The 17,120-nt window shown below is 42.3% G+C and overlaps 1 protein-coding gene across 3 annotated transcripts in view; it reads right to left on the bottom strand.

Moving 5' to 3' along the window:
* ETFA (electron transfer flavoprotein subunit alpha) overlaps positions 1–11,853 on the bottom strand; it is a 79,107-nt gene extending 67,254 nt beyond the window's left edge. For all 3 annotated transcript variants that reach the window (XR_015551569.1, XM_004421854.3, XM_087428760.1), the window contains exon 1: positions 11,687–11,853. Coding sequence is in view for 2 of the 3 variants with exons in the window: in XM_004421854.3 (XP_004421911.1) it covers positions 11,687–11,725 (39 nt within the window). In the remaining variant the exon portion in view is untranslated. The remainder of the gene's footprint in view (positions 1–11,686) is intronic.
* Positions 11,854–17,120: the final 5,267 nt, after the last annotated feature.

The raw sequence follows: 17,120 nt of genomic DNA, 5'->3' as shown, positions 1-17,120 counted from the left end.
TATAAACAATGCAGAGAAAACCATCCTCATAGCTAAATCTCTGCACTGATCCTTAACAGAAGACAGTTCCTTTTAGTCTAGAAAGGGACCCAGCCAGACTCTACTCTAGGTGCTCTACTTCCATAGAAGACTAAGCCAGATTCTGTGCAATCTTCAACAAGATACAGACGCTTCTTCCCCTGTACACTACTCTACCTACCTGCCTCCCTCCCTTCTCCCCTCTCCCCTACACTACCACTTCATCCCCAACCTTCTCCTCAGCCCTCTAAACCCCCTCTATCCTTGATGAACCCAATCCCAGAGCTGAGGCCCAGAGACTCTAGGGTAAGCCTTCCAGGGGTAGAAATGCTTCCTGAGCCACAACAACCTGAGGGTAGGAAGAGGACAGCATAGCAGGATATGCCAGAGGAAGGAATCACTGCACCATGTATCAGTGGACATTTCTTGTCTTTTTCCTCCCTTTTTGTTTACTCAAAGGGAGCAAGGAAAGGGGAGAAAATGAGACTTTTGTTGTTGCCAAATCAATTACCTGTCTGTATAACTTTTTCTTTTTTACAATAAAAAATTGCCTTCTTACGGGAGGTGGTTAAAATTAAGATTAGAAATCTTTATGTGTATCTTCAGATTCTTTTCTTATGACAAGTTCCTAGAAGTAGAAGTGTTAGATCAAGAGGCAGGTACGCTTTTAAGGTTTTTAATACTGACTGACACAAACTGTTCTCCATAAAAGTTGTAGCAATTCACAATTCACAATTCCTGGGATGGAATGAAAAGTTTTTAGAAGGCAAACACCATGCCTGTTCATTTTTGTATCGCCAGAGTCTAATACAAAGTTTTTTTCCAATATATATCTGTAGAATTATATGGTACTTTTTCTTTTTTAATCAGAAGAACACAATATCTTGTAAAAAAAACTTTGTAATTAGGACCCAATGGCACAATTTATGATTTAAGTCACATTTCACAAGAATTGCCAGTAACAAACTATTTATTACCAATATATATCAGACACCATATTTTTGATTATGTTTCACACATCATTTACCATAAAAATTATGAGATTTTCATCACCATTTGAAGAATAAATCCAAGATTCGGTGGCTGAAAGCCCATATTTGCTGTAAATTATAGTTCTACCATAAGATTAGGTAGTTCTCCTAAGGAATCGTCAAGCTTTTTAGAACTTCCAGGGGGACACTGTATATTCTTTTCAAGACTGTTCAAAGTTAGATTTGTAAGAGTAAACAACAACAAAAGAATATATGTAAGAACCCACTCAGTCCATCTATCTCATCAATCTTTACTAAGCATAAAGGCATTTTTTAATACTAAGCTTCCTTCTTTTTTTTTTTTTTTAATTTTTATTTATTTATTTTTTCCCCCAAAGCCCCAGTAGATAGTTGTACATCACAGCTGCACATCTTTCTTAGTTGCTGTATGTGGGACGCGGCCTCAGCATGGCCGGAGAAGCGGTGCGACGGTGCGCGCCCGGGATCCGAACCCGGGCCGCCAGCAGCAGAGCACGCGCACTTAACCGCTAAGCCACAGGGCCGGCCCAAAGCTTCCTTCTAACACAACGTTCTACCTTCTATTTCTCAGATACCACCTAAAGAGAAGCTATATCATCTCAACACAGTTATGGGGCTTAATTCGGCAATAATTGTTGTGTGTAGCCTAGAGCAGGAGAAATTGGTCTGTGACCTTCAAAATGTTATTCCTCAATTTACAGCCCAGTTTCTTCACCTGCAAATTGAGGGAGACCAACTAGATCAGAGGTTCTCAAACTACACTCCATAGAAGGCTAAGGTTTTCAGGGAGGCACCTAAAGAATGAGCCACCAGGGCCGGCCCGGTGGTGCAAGTGGTTAAGTGCACGTGCTCTGCTGCAGCGGCCCGGGGTTCGCAGGTTCGGATCCCAGGCGTGCACCAACGCACACCTGTTAAGCCATGCTGTGGCGGCGTCCCATATAAAGTAGAGGAAGATGGGCATGGATGTTAGCCCAGGGCCAATCTTCCTCAAGAAAAATGGGAGGATTGGCATTGGATGTTAGCTCAGGGCTAGTCCTCCTCACACACACACAAAAAAATGAACCACCACACAGGATAAAGTAGGAACCACGCAGGTAGGGCTGCCAGAATGGCCCCCAGCTTTGCTTTAACCAAATTCACCAAACTAACATTCATAGAGCACTGTACATATATACATATGTGCATATATACATATAAAACACCTTATCTAAAACTCATAAAACTTCTATGATATAGGTACTATTATTACCCTGACTTTACAAACGAGGAAATTGGAGCTTAGAGGCTACATAGCTAGGAAGCAGAGCCAGGTTAAAAGTCCAGGTAGGTGGACTCCAGAAATTGGGTTTTTTAATTACCAGCTCACATCAAAGCACCATAATTTTTAGCTGTTTTATATATGGGTCATTCCTGTAAGATTTCGCTTGTTAAAAAAAATAGCCCTGGTCAAAAAGAAACAAAAAAGATGACATCAGAGCCCTCTTTTCCAGCTCTAAAAATTCTATAACCCTAAAATCCTATTTTAAGTAGAAGAGTAGTATAGAATACCATTAAAGATTCAAAAAGTACAAGCCCATTACTGAAAAGGTTTTTAAATAAAAGTCACTTTATTATCTTATCTTATGACCCATTGCATTGGTATAGTTTAGGGCCCTCTTTTTTATGGGGAAAAAAGGAGCCAAATTCTTAAACATTTAAAGATAACTATTGAAATACTTAATAAGATAACTGCCCAGAAAGCAACCTCAATCTCTTCAAAACACTGCTACGTAAATTAAAATTAATTAATGCAGACTGGTGCCGCCATAAACTCTTGGTCATCAACCTTATCTGGGCCCTCAAAACTGCCTGGCAATGTCATTATGATATCCTTGTTGGCACTCTCACTTACTCTCCATAGCAACTATTTCAAATATCCCCTTCTGATGTTTCTCAAACTGCCAACACAGTCTGCTCCCTGCTCTCAGAAGAGAGCTTCACTTCCTATTTCATAATGAAAACTGAAGCCATCAGAAGGGACTTACTTCCCCTTCCTGATATGCAACACAGAAACTCCTACCCCTGCCCTATCACAGTGCAAGCTGCTGCAGCTCCTTCCTCCTGGATCTGATCCCTTCGTCTGGGCTCTAGAGTCCATCCACTCAAATCTACTCAGACTTCTTTCTGTACCTCTCATAATGTCTCCAACCTCTCCCCTTTCCCAGGCTTCCTCCCGTCAACATTTTAACATGTTTGAAGTTCTCCCAACTTTAATGAATCCCAAAATTAAAAACCCACTACCCCATCTTCCACTCTAGCTCTCTAATTCCTCATCAGTTAGGAATCAGGTTTTCTCAAACCTCACATCCAATCAACCACTGAAGTCATAACAATTTTTCCTTCTAAATACAGTATCTCCTAAATACATTCATTTCTCTCCATCATCAACGCCACTACGTAGTGCAGGCCATTATCCCTCTCCTATATTACTCCAATCGTCTCCCAAGCCAACTTTGCTCCCCTCCAATCCATTTCTCTCAGTCATCTTTTCATGACACAAATCTAAGGTGTTATTCCCCTGCTTAAAATATATCAATTGCTTCCCGTCCCCTAGGATACGGTAAACTAGACTCCTTAGGTTGGCTTACCAGGCATTTATTTTACAGCCTGATCTACCTCCCAAGCCATATATCCTTAACTCCATTTATACCTCATTTTTATACACTTGAACTTGCCCTGTTCTCTCTGACCTCCAGCCTTCCCACACACTGTTTCTTCTGCCTAGAGGACCTCTTCCCCTGTTACCTGATTAGCTTTCAGTTTATCATCTTAGGTTTTCTTCTTAAATGCCAGTCCCTCCAAGAAGCCTTAGTACAGTGCAGTTGTAAAAGGTACAGGCTCTGAAGCCACTCGTCTGAGTTTGAATCTCACCTCCAGCATTACTTCTCTGTAACTCAGTTCCCTGATCATAAAATGGGGATGATGATAACAACAATAATAATCTCACAGAGTTGTTGTGAGGATTAAATTAGTAAATGTAAAGCTCTTGGAATAGTGCCTGGGACACAAATGCTCAATGAATGTTAGCTACACATAAAAGCCTTCTTTGAATCTCCTCAGACTAGTTAACTTTGCTAGCACCAACACAGTACCCTGAATTCCCTTCATTATAGTACTTACCACAGTTGACTATATTCACTTGATTAACTTGTCTTCCCCATTTGATTTTGAGTACAGGGGCCATATCTGATTTTCTTACCACTATAACCCTAGCCTCTACTTTAGTGTCTAGCACAGAGTATGTCCAATAAATAAACTGAACATTCTTTTTAAAAACCTCTTCATCAAAAGAATGAGATGACAAGCCACAGATTGGGAGAAAATATTTGCAAAGGCATATATATCTGATAAAGGATTGTTATCTAAAATACACAAAGAACTCTTAAAACTCAACAATAAGAAATGAACAAATTGATTTGAAAATGGGTTAAAGATCTGAATAGACACCTCACCAAAGAAGATATACAGATGGTAAATAAGCACATGTAAAGATGCTAAACATCATATGTCATTAGGGAACTGCAAATTAAAGCAAGAATGAGATACCACTACATACCTATTAGAATGGTGAAAATCCAAAACAGTGACACCACCAAATGTTGGTGAGGATGTGGAGCAAGAGGAACTCTGGTGGAAATTCAAAATGGTACAGCCACTTTGGAAGACAATTTGGCATTTTCTCACAAAACTAAATATACTCTTGCTGTACAATCCAGCAGCCGTGCTCCTTGATATTTACCCAAATGGGTTGAAAACTTATGTCCACACAGAAACCTGCCCATGGATGTCTACAGCAGCTTTATTCATAATTGCCAAAACTTAGTAGAAACCAAAATGGCCTTCAGTAGGTGAATGGATAAACTGTGGTACTTCCAGCAAATGGAATATTATTCAGCGCTTAAAAAAAAAAAAGCTATCAGGCCATGAAAAGTCATGGAGGAACCTTAAATGAGTATTACTAAGTGAAAAGCCAGTCTGAAAAGGCTACATACTGTACGGTTCCACCTATATGACATGCTGGAAAGGCAAAGCTATGGAGACAATAAAAAGATCAGTAGTTGCCAGGGGTTAGTGGGGGACAGAGGGATGAACAGGCAGAGCACAGGGGATTTCAGGGCAGTGAAACTATCCTGTGTGATACTACAATGGTGGATACATGTCACTGTACATTTGTCAAAACCCACATCAAGAGTGAACCCTAATGTAAACTACCGACCTTGGGTAATAATGATGTATCAATGTAGGTTCATCAATTGCAACAAACGTACCACTCTGGTGGAAGATGTTGATAGTGAGGGAGGCTGAGTGGGTAGGGGGCAAGGAGGATATGGGAACAAATGTTCCATACTTTCTGTTCAATTTTGCTGTGAACCTAAAACTGCTTCAAAAAATAAAGTCTATTGTTTTTTAAATCTTCTATTGCTTTAAAAACATCCTTTTATTACTTCTAACTTTATACACTGAGCTATAAAAAGCTATTTTAAGACTCTACATCAGCCATTCTCCAATGTTACTCATCTGAGCCACAGAAAATGATGTGAATGACTGTTTTCTTAATTCTCCCAAGAACGAACATATCTAGGACCATTCTAGACACATAAGAGAGAAGTTAAATTCATTACATACAGTAGATCCTTCAAGATTATAAATGCTTGTCTCCACTTTACCCTTACATCTTCCTTACGTGTGTGTGGGTGTGCAAGAAGTTTATTGGGAAGTACTCTTGGAAACCACATTCCTGAGGCATCAAGGAAATAGGCATGGGCAGTGGAAGAAGTAAAACTGCAAAACCTCAATGCAGTCCCAACAAAGACCTTAGCTGATCCCACAAGGAGCCCTGGAGCTAGGATGGCCCTTCAGAGCTGTGCAGAATTGAAGCAAGGGGGCTGTAAATCTTTCTTTTTATATTGTGTCATTACTCCAGCACTATTTATTCTTAATTTCCAGGGCCCCTTCAGCTTGTTCCACTTTACCTTAGAAAGAATTCACATGGACCTTAAGTTGTTTTTTTTTTTTTTTTAATAATCAAACTAACGTGACTGATGCTTTCTTTTACTTGTTTCTAGTTCAACTCTGGAAATAATGCCATATTAAAAAAGCAAGATATGTTGGGGCCAGCCCCGTGGCATAGTGGTTAAGTTCGGCATGCTCTACTTCGGTGGCCCGGGGTTCGCAGGTTCGGATCCCCAAGCGCGGAGCTACACCACTCATTAGCCATACTGTGGTGGCAACCCACATACAAAATAGAGGAAGAATGGCACAGATGTTAGCTCAGGGCAAATCTTCCTCACCAAAAAAAAAAAGCAAGATATGTATCTCATAAGAACACATACAATATGAACAGACAAAACTCAAAAATGAAGTGACATTTTTACCTAAAGAAAATTCTTCACCCTTACTATTACTTCATCACCCAATAACAATAGTTGTAAAGCACCTTAGTTTACAAAGTAATTTCACAAATATCTTTTCAGAGTGTTTCCAGCCTCCTAACTAGATTAATCCTCTCCCCCATTACAAGTTCCCCAAAAAGCCTATACACCTTTCTGTTAACAATGATCACACTTAAAACAGTATGTTCAATGCTTGTCTTTCCCAGTCTATTCATACCACGTGGGAAGGGACTAAGTATGTTTTGTTTTCCACTTGTGAGCTCAGTGCCTGCCATAGCCGGCACTCAATGTTTAACAACTAAATGAAAAGTTTCCTTCCAATGATCAAAAACCAAAAAGCAACTCTTTCTACCTCATTGATAATTACCTAAGCACTTATATGTGTACCTACCAAGAACAGTATATAAAGTTGTTAAATTACTAAAACAGATACCTCATTAGGCTTTTGGAGAACTTATCTAGACTACTAACTAGACTTAGTTACAAATAGTAAAACGTGAAGTTTTCTTTCACATACTAGCCACATACCATTATTAAGTTGACTGACCTTTATGAGATGGTATACTTCTTGAGGGCAGAGTTTAAAGGGGTTACCATCCTTTCTCTGCCCTTTCAGAGCCACATTTCTTGAAAATAATGTCCATATGCTCCACTCTACTACCTCACCTCTCTCTTTCTTCTTTACTCACAGCAAATGCTTTCACTTCCACTACCACGCTGAATCCCATCTCTTCCAAGTCGCCTATGATCTAGTTATAGCGAAGTCCAGTGAACACATTTTGGTCCTTCTCCTATTCAAGCTTAACAGTTTGGACACTGCTTTTGAACTAAGGAGTTCCTGACGTGATTTTAACAGTACATTCATGTAGGAAACTACCACACGTCTTAGAAGAAAAAACAAAAGCTGGACTCTAACCTCTACTTTACCCTTACAAACCCACCCAAAACCTAAAGTAGGAAGAGTAATTTTAACCTACTTCCCCCCACCATCTTTGAAAGCTAAGTGGGGTAAGGGTAAGGGGAGGGGAGGTGTGAGGGTCTTTTTGCTTCTTAACTCAAAAACAAAAACGCAGGAATAAGCTACAAAATCTTTTCAAGTTCTACTGAAAAAAAATATATATATATAATTAAAGTCACCTATCCCTATTTCAACATACATTTTGCGATAATAAAATGTATATTACATTTCTGTACTTAAACTAAATAACTTACTTTAACCTCTTTAGTAATAAAATATGGTAGCTTTTAATCATGACTAGAAATGTCATATGACATTGATTATAATATTAAAAACACAGTCAATTTACTTCACTTTAAAAACAGACAAGACCCTTAGTAGACACATTGACAGGGAGCATAATTTTACAGAATTCACCTTATGCAATAAATCTTATAGAACCACATCGAAATTGGCTCTCTGTCTTCTTTCAAAAGAAATTAAAATTTGCATGCAAATGACAGAGTTCAATCTCATTTATCAACGCTAGACCATGGACTCTGAAAGACGTCGTGTTCCTTCATACCAGTTTCATAGCTTCCGAATCATGATGGATATGCCTTCCCATCTGGCAATGAACACAGTAACAGGAACACTCAAGCAACCTTGAAAAGTGTTGCTTCACTCTCCACATAAAATGTTTCTTTGGTATCTTCTTATTAGTCAACAAATCAATTTCATATGCAAATGAATAAAATACTAATAATTCAGATTAATATCCCCACAAGAATGTTAACTAATTGCAAATACCTACATACTGCCCTCTTAGTGTGTTCTCTAGCTCTTTATTGTAGATAGATATAAAATATCATCTTCATTAACAGATGACATTGAGGAGTCCCCCAAAGATGCAGGACTTTGCTCAAGGGCACAAATCAGTAAAAGTGGAAATGGAACTTAAGATACCAAATGCAAATCATTTAACTTACATTCTAACAGTTTAAGGTATCTCTTTTTTTTTCATTAATTGCAGTAAAAAACACATCATAAAATTTACCATCTTAACCATTTTTAAGTGTACAGTTTAGTAGTGTTAGTTGTATTCACAATGTTGTGTTAACAGTTTAAGGTAATCTTTTAAATCCTTTAATAGATTAACTTTAGTCTATTATTAAAAATATGGTTTCTGAAAATATATCTTCCTAAATGTACTCATGGTTAGCTATAACACAATTTTTTAAAATTTCAAGAGTGGGGATTTTAGATAAGCTATTTTGACTTTATGACATGATAAATATAAGTACACAGGAGCCAGACTGAAGGGACTCCCACTTTAGAAATATGGGACAACTTGAGCATCAAAAAATTTAAGAGTAGTAATGGACTATAACCTACTAAATAAGGATCCATGAGTCCATAAATAAATACATAAATAAGAAGGTAAAATTCTTCCTTATAAATGGTAATAAATGTAGAAGGAATGATGGAATTAGAAAAAATCACCATTTTACATCATAGCAATCATTTCTCAGGCAAGATTCATCAACAGATGTTAAGACTCGTGGGTGAAAGTCTGACAAGAAACAGGAGAGTTACACAGTCTCAATGTATCTCCCCACAAATTAGTTAAAAATTACAAAGGGAGGAGTAGTAACTTGATAGTGGAGAAACCTGGTGAACAACACTTTAGTGAAGTAAAGTTAACACCACCAATAATAGGATAAACCAATATTATAAACCTCCTAATGTGATGCACTGAGAACATAATACCACTTGTGATGCTCTTGCCAAAAATACACAACCTGAATGTAATCATGAGGAAATACCAGAGAAACCTAAATCGGGGAACAGTCAACAAAATAGAAGGGCTATACTCTTCAAAAATGTCAATGCCATCAAAGTCAAAGAAAGGCTGAGGAACTTTTCTAACAAAGACTAAAGAGACATGAAAACTAAACACAAGGCATGATCCTGGACTATCCTAGGCCAGAATAAGAAAAACTGCTATAAACAACATTAACAAGACAATTGGCAACATTTGAATCACGTCTATAGATTACTGTATCATTGTTAAATTTGCTGATTTTGCCAATTACACTGTAGTCATGAAAGGTGAACCTCCTTGTTCTTAGAAAATACAATGAATTATTTAGGAGTAAATGTCCCGTCTGCAACATACTCTCAAATGGTTATGAAAAAATAATACGTATATATGAAGAGAGATAATGTGCCAAACTGTTAACAGCTGGTGAAACTCAGCAAAGGGTTTTGAGAATTCTTTATGTTATTCTTTTTTTTTTTTTTTTTTTTTGTGAGGAAGATCAGCCCTGAGCTAACATCCATGCTGAATCCTCCTCTTTTTTGCTGAGGAAGACCAGCTCTGAGCTAACATCTATTGCCAATCCTCCTCCTTGCCACCCCCCCCACCTCCGCCAAAGCCCCAGTAGATAGTCGTATGTCATAGCTGCACATCCTTCTAGTTGCTGTATGTGGGACGAGGCCTCAGCATGGCCGGACAAGCGGTGCGTCGGTGCGTGCCCGGGATCCGAACCCGGGCCGCCAGTAGCAGAGCGCACGCACTCAACCACTAAGCCATGGGGCCGGCCCTCTTTATGTTATTCTTGCAACTTTTCTGTAAGTTTGAAATTTCAAAATTTAAAAAGTTAAATACGTATGTGTATTTATGTATCCATCTTAGAAGTATTCCTGCCATTTTCTTATACATTTGAAATTCAAATCTCTCAAATGTTCTTAATGACTTTAGAGTAGCTACTCTACTTAGCTTGACTTCAAATTTTAAAAATAAGTCAAGGTCAAAGTCTTTGGCAAACCACAGTAAAGATCTGGAAATACTGTCTATGTATATTGGCAAATTGTGTTGATAATAATTACTTAAGTTAATCATTCCCTTTTCTCTATTAGTGCCACAAAATGAGTTCTGAATTCCCCCCACCACAATTATTTCACTTATGCTAGACTTCTAACCTGTCCACAAAACTTCCAATTAGTGCACAGATAAGTATTTTTCTGTGAGTATGGCTTCCATACCAGGAATTTTGCCAAATACATGACATTAACTTGTTTTTGTCTAGATCTTCTGAGGAAAAAAATCTCATAGGGAAAGACTGAACACTGACCTGAAAGATGTGGGTCTGAACTTTTTGGGGGGAGGGAGAGGGTCAGGATTGTTTTTATGGAAAAAAGCATATACAAGAAAAGGTCCTACAGACATCTAGAAAGATTGCCAGCTATGTCTTAGGGAGAAAATCCCAATGGTGGATGGGAAAATATGCATGCACAAAAAAAATTACAGAACAAGTACAAAACATCAGGAAAGTTTCTGACCCAAGTTTTTCTCACTTAACCTAACTGTAAATTAGAAAATCTACAGAATCCACAATATAAATTGCTATTGCCTTGTAATTGGTCAATCTCCAAATATTGCTGTCCCACAGTATTAGGACAAAAATATATTTTCTATCAGTCTTTCTCACAATAAAAGAGAGAAATGTGGTAAACTCATGATTTGTCACTAACGAAAGCATCAAAAACTTACCACTACCAACAGTTCCCTGGCTATTTAACGAACAATCTGCTGGCTTAACAGCAGGTCAGCCTGCAGTATAAAAAGACGCCCGCCTTTCAAAATTGGCTAAAGCTGTCAAACTGGATGGCAGACTTCACACAAAATCACCTAAACTCAGGACTGCCCCACTAGCCAGAGAGCAGAGCAAGTTTCCCCAACCACACCGCCCTTCACCCCCAGCCCTTGACTGAAAGTGGATTCGAACAGCCACAATGCCCCCGGTGAAAATGTTTAATTCTTCCAGAAATGTCGGCTTCCAGGCTGAATGCAGGTTTTAAACTCCTTCCAAGAGGGCATTCCAGCGGCATTTTCCTCCCTCGGGTAAAGATTTCCCAGGGGCGCAGGTGCCCGCTGCCCGCCAAATGTGGAGACTCCGGCGGCCCGGCCGCGCGAAGAGTAAATCTGGAGTGTGGGAGGGAGGCTGCGGAGAGAGCCGAGAGGAGGGGCAGCGGAAGCGCAGGCTCTTTATTCTGGGTCACTCTGACCCGCGACCTCTGACCTCGGCCCCCAGCTGGCGGCCCGGAAGGACTCAAGGGCAGCCCCCCCGCCCCGAACTTTGGCCCGAGCCCCAGGCCAGCCTGGGCCTGCCTTCGCGAGGGCCGGTCAGGTCTGTGGGAGCCGGTGACCTTCGCCAAGACCCTCACAGGGACGGCAGGTTGAGGCTGGACCGTCGCCGGGCTCTGCCCCCCCTGCCCGGACTCACTGCCCGCCGGAGCTGCCCAAGAGCCGCCGCTCGGAACATGGTCTCTGCTCTCACTCCCCTCGCTGCACCCTCAGCCTCTCAGCACCCAGGAGCCGGACCAAGCTGCACCGTCTCCGCCAGTCACAGTAACGCTCGCGAGACGCGCGAACGAGAGCTGACGCCCCAGGCGAGGAGAGCGAGCTCACCGTTCCTGCCTGCCCATTGGGTGGTCGCGCAGCCAATGAGGACGGTGGAAAGTTAAGGGCTGGACTAGGGAGTGGGGCAAAGGTGAAGCTGGTCTCTAGGAGGCCTCTGGTGAAGCGAGGTACAGATAAGCTGGGGCAAAGCAGAGGCGCTGCAGGTGGCAGTGGCCTAGACCGCTTCCCAGCCCCGCAGTGGGCCACGTTGTTAGAGTGAACTTTCCCACTGAGCTGATAACGTCACTCTTCCCAGCCTGCTGGATGAAATCCACCCTTCTCACTCCAGTTGTTCTTTGGCTCGCTCATTTATTCACAGATCTCAACGCTACACCTGTAATGTGCTAAACACATTTTCCAGGTCAGGGAAATATAATAAAAGGATGCATAAGATGTTTACGTCACCGGACTCGGGAGGAAACATACAAGTGAACATATCATTACTATGATATGAAGGGATTCACTGAATTGGTGATATTTGAGCTGGGTTCTAGAAGAAGGAACCCTGTGGGCACAAACAGGTAAGGAACAGGACGGGAAGGTTCAAGGACAAGGGGCAGGACTCTGTGTGCTGCCTGCAGGAGGCAGAATGGCTGGAGATGCAGCTGGAAGAGCCGATTGGGAAATCCCCACTCTACCTATCCCTAGGCAGTCCCACCAACACCCTGGCTTCAATGTTGTTGACTGCCAAATCTCCCCTGATCTTTGGATCCACGTATCCACCTGCCTACTGGGTATCTCCCAGGATGTCCCTCAGTACCTCAAACCCACGTGTCCACAACTAACTCAGCATTCTCTTCCAGATTTCATTCTCCTCCCCTAGTCCCTTTCTCAGGGAACGCTGTCCGCCTCCACGCTGCTGCTCAAGCCAGAAACCTGGGGGTCATCCTCGACTCCTTTCTCTCTTTTATCCCCTGTCCTATCTGTCACTAAGTTCAGCAGTTCCACTCCCAAAACAGCTCCCAAATCCCTCTAGGACTCTCTTCTACCCTACTCTGTGTTTGGACTGCTGCAGCTGCCTCTTTACTGTTCTCCCAGCTTCCAGTCTTCCTCCTCTAATCCATCTCCCACTGCAACCAAAGGGTAAACTGGTGAGGTTACTCTCTTGTTGAATACACTTCAATGGCTCCCCATTGCTTTTAGGATAAAATGCAAACCTCTTAACATGACTTGTTATTTGTTGGATGAATCAACGAGTCAATAAACGATTTGCTAAAGACTCTGGACTTTACTATGAATTTGTGTGTGTGTGTGTGAGGAAGACTGGCCTTGAACTAACATCTGTTGCAAATCTTCCTCTTTTTGCTTGAGGAAGATTGGCCCTGAGCTAACATCTGTATCAATCTTCCTCTATTTTGTATGTGGGACGCCCCCACAGACTGGCTTGACAAGCAGCATGTAGGTTCGTGCCTGGAACCCGAACCTGCAAACCCCGGGCCGCCGAAGCAGAGCATGCAAACTTAACCGCTTCCCCCCCCCCGCCAGGCTGGCCCCACCATGATGTTTTTAAGCAGGGGAGTGGTATGTTTAGAACTTGTCTCAATTCCCAATTTGCAACAACCTACCTTTCCAACCTTGTTAGTCTACCAACAAATCTCATTGGCTCTGCCTTCAAAAGATGTCCAGAATCCAACAACTTCCGCCAACACTTCTTTATTCCTCCACCACTACCACCTGCCCTCAAGCCCCTACCATCTCTCACCTGGATCACTGCAGGACCCTCCTATCTGGTCTTTCTGTTTATACATATGCCTCCTGAGGTCTCTTCTCCAAACAGCAGACCGAGCGTGTCCTCTGCTCAAAGCCCTCTTCTACCACTGTCCCCCTCTATCACTGTGCCTCAGACACAGGCCTTCTTGCTGCTCCTTGAACATGCCAAGCGGCTCCCATCTCAGGGCTTTGCACTCCAGTTCTTCCCTCTGCCTGAAATGCTCTTCCTTGGGGATCCACATGGCTCTTTTCCTCACTCCTTTCAGGTCTCTATTCAAAAGCCATATTTTCAGAAAGGTCGACCTTGGCCACCCTACATAAAACAGCTCCCCTCCCTCCACGCTCTCTATCATCATTTGATTTTTCTTCTTGGCATTTATCACCATCTAAGACGATATAGATGTTCCTTGCCTTAAGTAGGGTTATATCCCAATAAACTCATCATAAGTTGAAAATATCAAGTGGAAAACGCACTTAAAACACCTAACCTACCGAACATTATAGCTTGGCCTAGCCTACCTTAAATGAGCTCAGAACATTCACATTAGCTCACAATTGGGCAAAATCATCTGACACAAAACCTGTTTTATAATAAAGTGTTGACTCTCATGTAATTTATTGCCTACTGGACTGAAAGTGAAAAACAGAATGATTGTGTGGGTACACAATGGTTGTAAGCATATCAGTTGTTCACCTTCGTGATCACGTGGCTGACTGGGAGCTGTGGCTGCTGTCGCTGCCCAGCATCACAAGTGAGTATCGTACCGCATAATACTAGCCTGGGAAATGATCAAAATTTGAAGCACAGTTTCTACTGAATGCGTATTGCTTTCTTACCATTGTAAAGTCGAAAAATCATAAATCGGGGACCGTCTGTGCACGTTTTTGTTCATTTGTTTATTGCTATTCTCCCTGCATGGGAATGTAAGTTCCCTGGAGCAAAAACTTTGAGCCCACAAACATTCTAAGGGCCTTGTGCTAAGATTTTGCTCTTCCTTCTGTCTGAAATTCCCTTCCCCACCTGACAGACCTCTGCTCTACCTTTAACACTTAGCTCAAGTGATATTTCATCTGTAAGGCTTTGCCCAATCCTCCAGAATGAATGAATCCTTTCCTCTTCTTCACTCTCCTGGTTCTGTGAACAGAGAGAATAGGACCCAACTTGAACATAAGTCGTGTCCACTTAGAACACGTCTGTGCCCGTATGATGGTCTGGAGCTGTGGACCTCCCCAGTGAATCTCTTTGTGGGAGGGGCAAGTTAGTGTTCTGTTTATCACTGCATTTGCCTCCCAGCCCAGTCGCCCAATGGATTCATATTTGAGTCCTATAGAAGTGGAAGGAAGAGGGAAGGGTACTTGAAGTAAAAACGAAGGTATATTTTACTAAAAAATTGGTACACACCCTAGCCTCCTTCCTTGCCTTCCTACCCATGACAAAGCAAAACACAGAAGGGGAGAGAAGCTTCCCCACCCCCACCCCCACCCCCAGCAGACAGCTTTGGCACCTCCCAGGCTCCAGTGAATCAGCAGCAGCTGTGCCCAGGAGAGGCATGATGCCCACGGCACAGGATGGTTCCTAGCAGAGCAGAGCCAGAGGTGAAGAAGAGGCAGAAAACTGTCAAAGTCTATGATAACTGGCCAGACCTGCTCATGAGCACACATGAGACATCCCTGAGGGACTTTGTCGGGGAGCTATAGGGAGTACTATATTTACATCGGGGTCAAGTTACCACCAAAATGTGTGTACTAAAACATTTATATTAGAGGATTTTTCCCTACAGGTATTTGGGTGTCTGTCTTTCCCACTCAAGTTATGAGCTGCTTTGGTGGAGACCCATGGTTTTTATTATCTGGCTCATGTTTGTGGATGTTTAGTGAGTGTTTGTAGAAATGTTTGTGCTACGAGAAAAGGAAAAGATGGTTAGGGAGAGGGAGGGAGGAGTTGCCACAGTCAACCTTTGAAGACTTACTCCAATCTATTTGGAAAAACACCTCACTGTCCTCTTTCCACTCCACAGGCCAGTTTCAGGAGCAGCTCATCCAGGATACCTGGTGGAAACTTAAAAGAGGAAGGTTAGTGGGACAAACTACAGCCCCAGCTGCTGCAACCCTCTGGGGGCCACACTAGATACTCACTGTCTCCTTTCTCATTATCCATTCTAAATTCCCCTCACCCTCATCCTCAGAGAGCATCTCTGGTCTCAGTGGCTTCCCTGAGGATCTGAGCCACTGATCACTGCACCCTTCTTAGGCCAGAGTTGCTGCACTTGTCCGTTTATTGTCACAAATAGCCAGAGAGTACTGAAGCACCCAAGTGGATCACTCTTGGCCAAGATGATGATGACCCTTCTTGCCTGCTGGTCCCTGCATATAAGGTGCCCAAAGTGCCCAGGTAGCATCTGTAGCTAACAGTTCAGTGGGACTCTTGCTGTGTCCTCTGGCGGAAGATTCCCCCTTTGAGGTCAAAGTCCTCTAACCCTGCAGAGCCCAGAGTTATGAGGTCTAGAAGCGCACATTCTCCCAGTGCTCACTGACAGTGTTACCACATCAGGTCCATTTTTGCCCGCTGCCCAGAAAGCCAAACACCAAGACGACAAAATTGCAGCAGAGAGAAAGGGTTTGTTAATCACAAGGTAGCCAAGTGAGGAAATGGGAGAATGAATCTCAAATCCACTTCCCCAAAAATAGGGACTCAGGGATATTTACGGGGTAGGGGGCAAGGTGGTCCAAAATGATTAGAGGTGAGATGAGGTAATTGATGATCTGTGCAAGTGTAGTCAGGTTTCATGCCTCTTCGTAGCAGTCATGTTCACAGAATGGCAGCGTCAGCATGTCCTGAGGGTAGAGTTTTAACTTCTTCATGTCAAAAGGTTGCTTATCGGACATATGTCTGCGTGGGCCCAGTTGATGGGTTGGTGGTCTCAACCGGCCTAAAGTGGACAAGGGGTTCCAATTCCTGAAAAAATAGCTCAAACACTCATTACCATGGTGACCCAGGTTCCAGGGAGATGTTATCCATAGGAACCTAGTGGGAGTCAGATAGCATATTGCCTCAACAGCACAGTTAACAATGGGTAAGTTTATCATGCAGATTTAAGTCCTCGCCTTCGTTCTGATAAATTTCTAGGTAAGACCATCATCACCTTCTTCCTGGTACAGGGAAGAAGATACCTTTACAAATAGAAATTTCCTTTACAAATGCAAATGTCTCTTACCAAGGGTAACCAGAACGAAGAATGGGCTTAGCAAGCACCCTCCCAGATACCCAGAGAAGTCTATGGTGATGGCCTGTTCTGGGGGCAGGCCTCCCATCCCAAACTCTTTTGGTCAGTCAGTGGGGGTGGGGGTCAAATTGTCTTTCAGGCAGAGACATATTTTGAGGTAGCCAATTCTGATCCCCCATAGTTACTAGCTGCTTAATCATCAATGGCTAACTGTTTGCCAGTTTCAACAGTGATGGTAAAGTAGGTCCCTCCTGTTTCCATCCCTTGGTTCCTGGATCCATGTATTCTTCCTCTTGGGGACACAGCACCACATAAAGATCTTTG

Source organism: Ceratotherium simum, chromosome 3 (assembly GCF_057802395.1).
Source record: "Ceratotherium simum simum isolate JZ-2026a chromosome 3, ASM5780239v1, whole genome shotgun sequence".
Classification (NCBI taxonomy): domain Eukaryota; kingdom Metazoa; phylum Chordata; class Mammalia; order Perissodactyla; family Rhinocerotidae; genus Ceratotherium; species Ceratotherium simum.
Note: the sequence above shows the minus strand (reverse complement) of the source record. Positions and strands in the feature narration are given on the sequence as shown.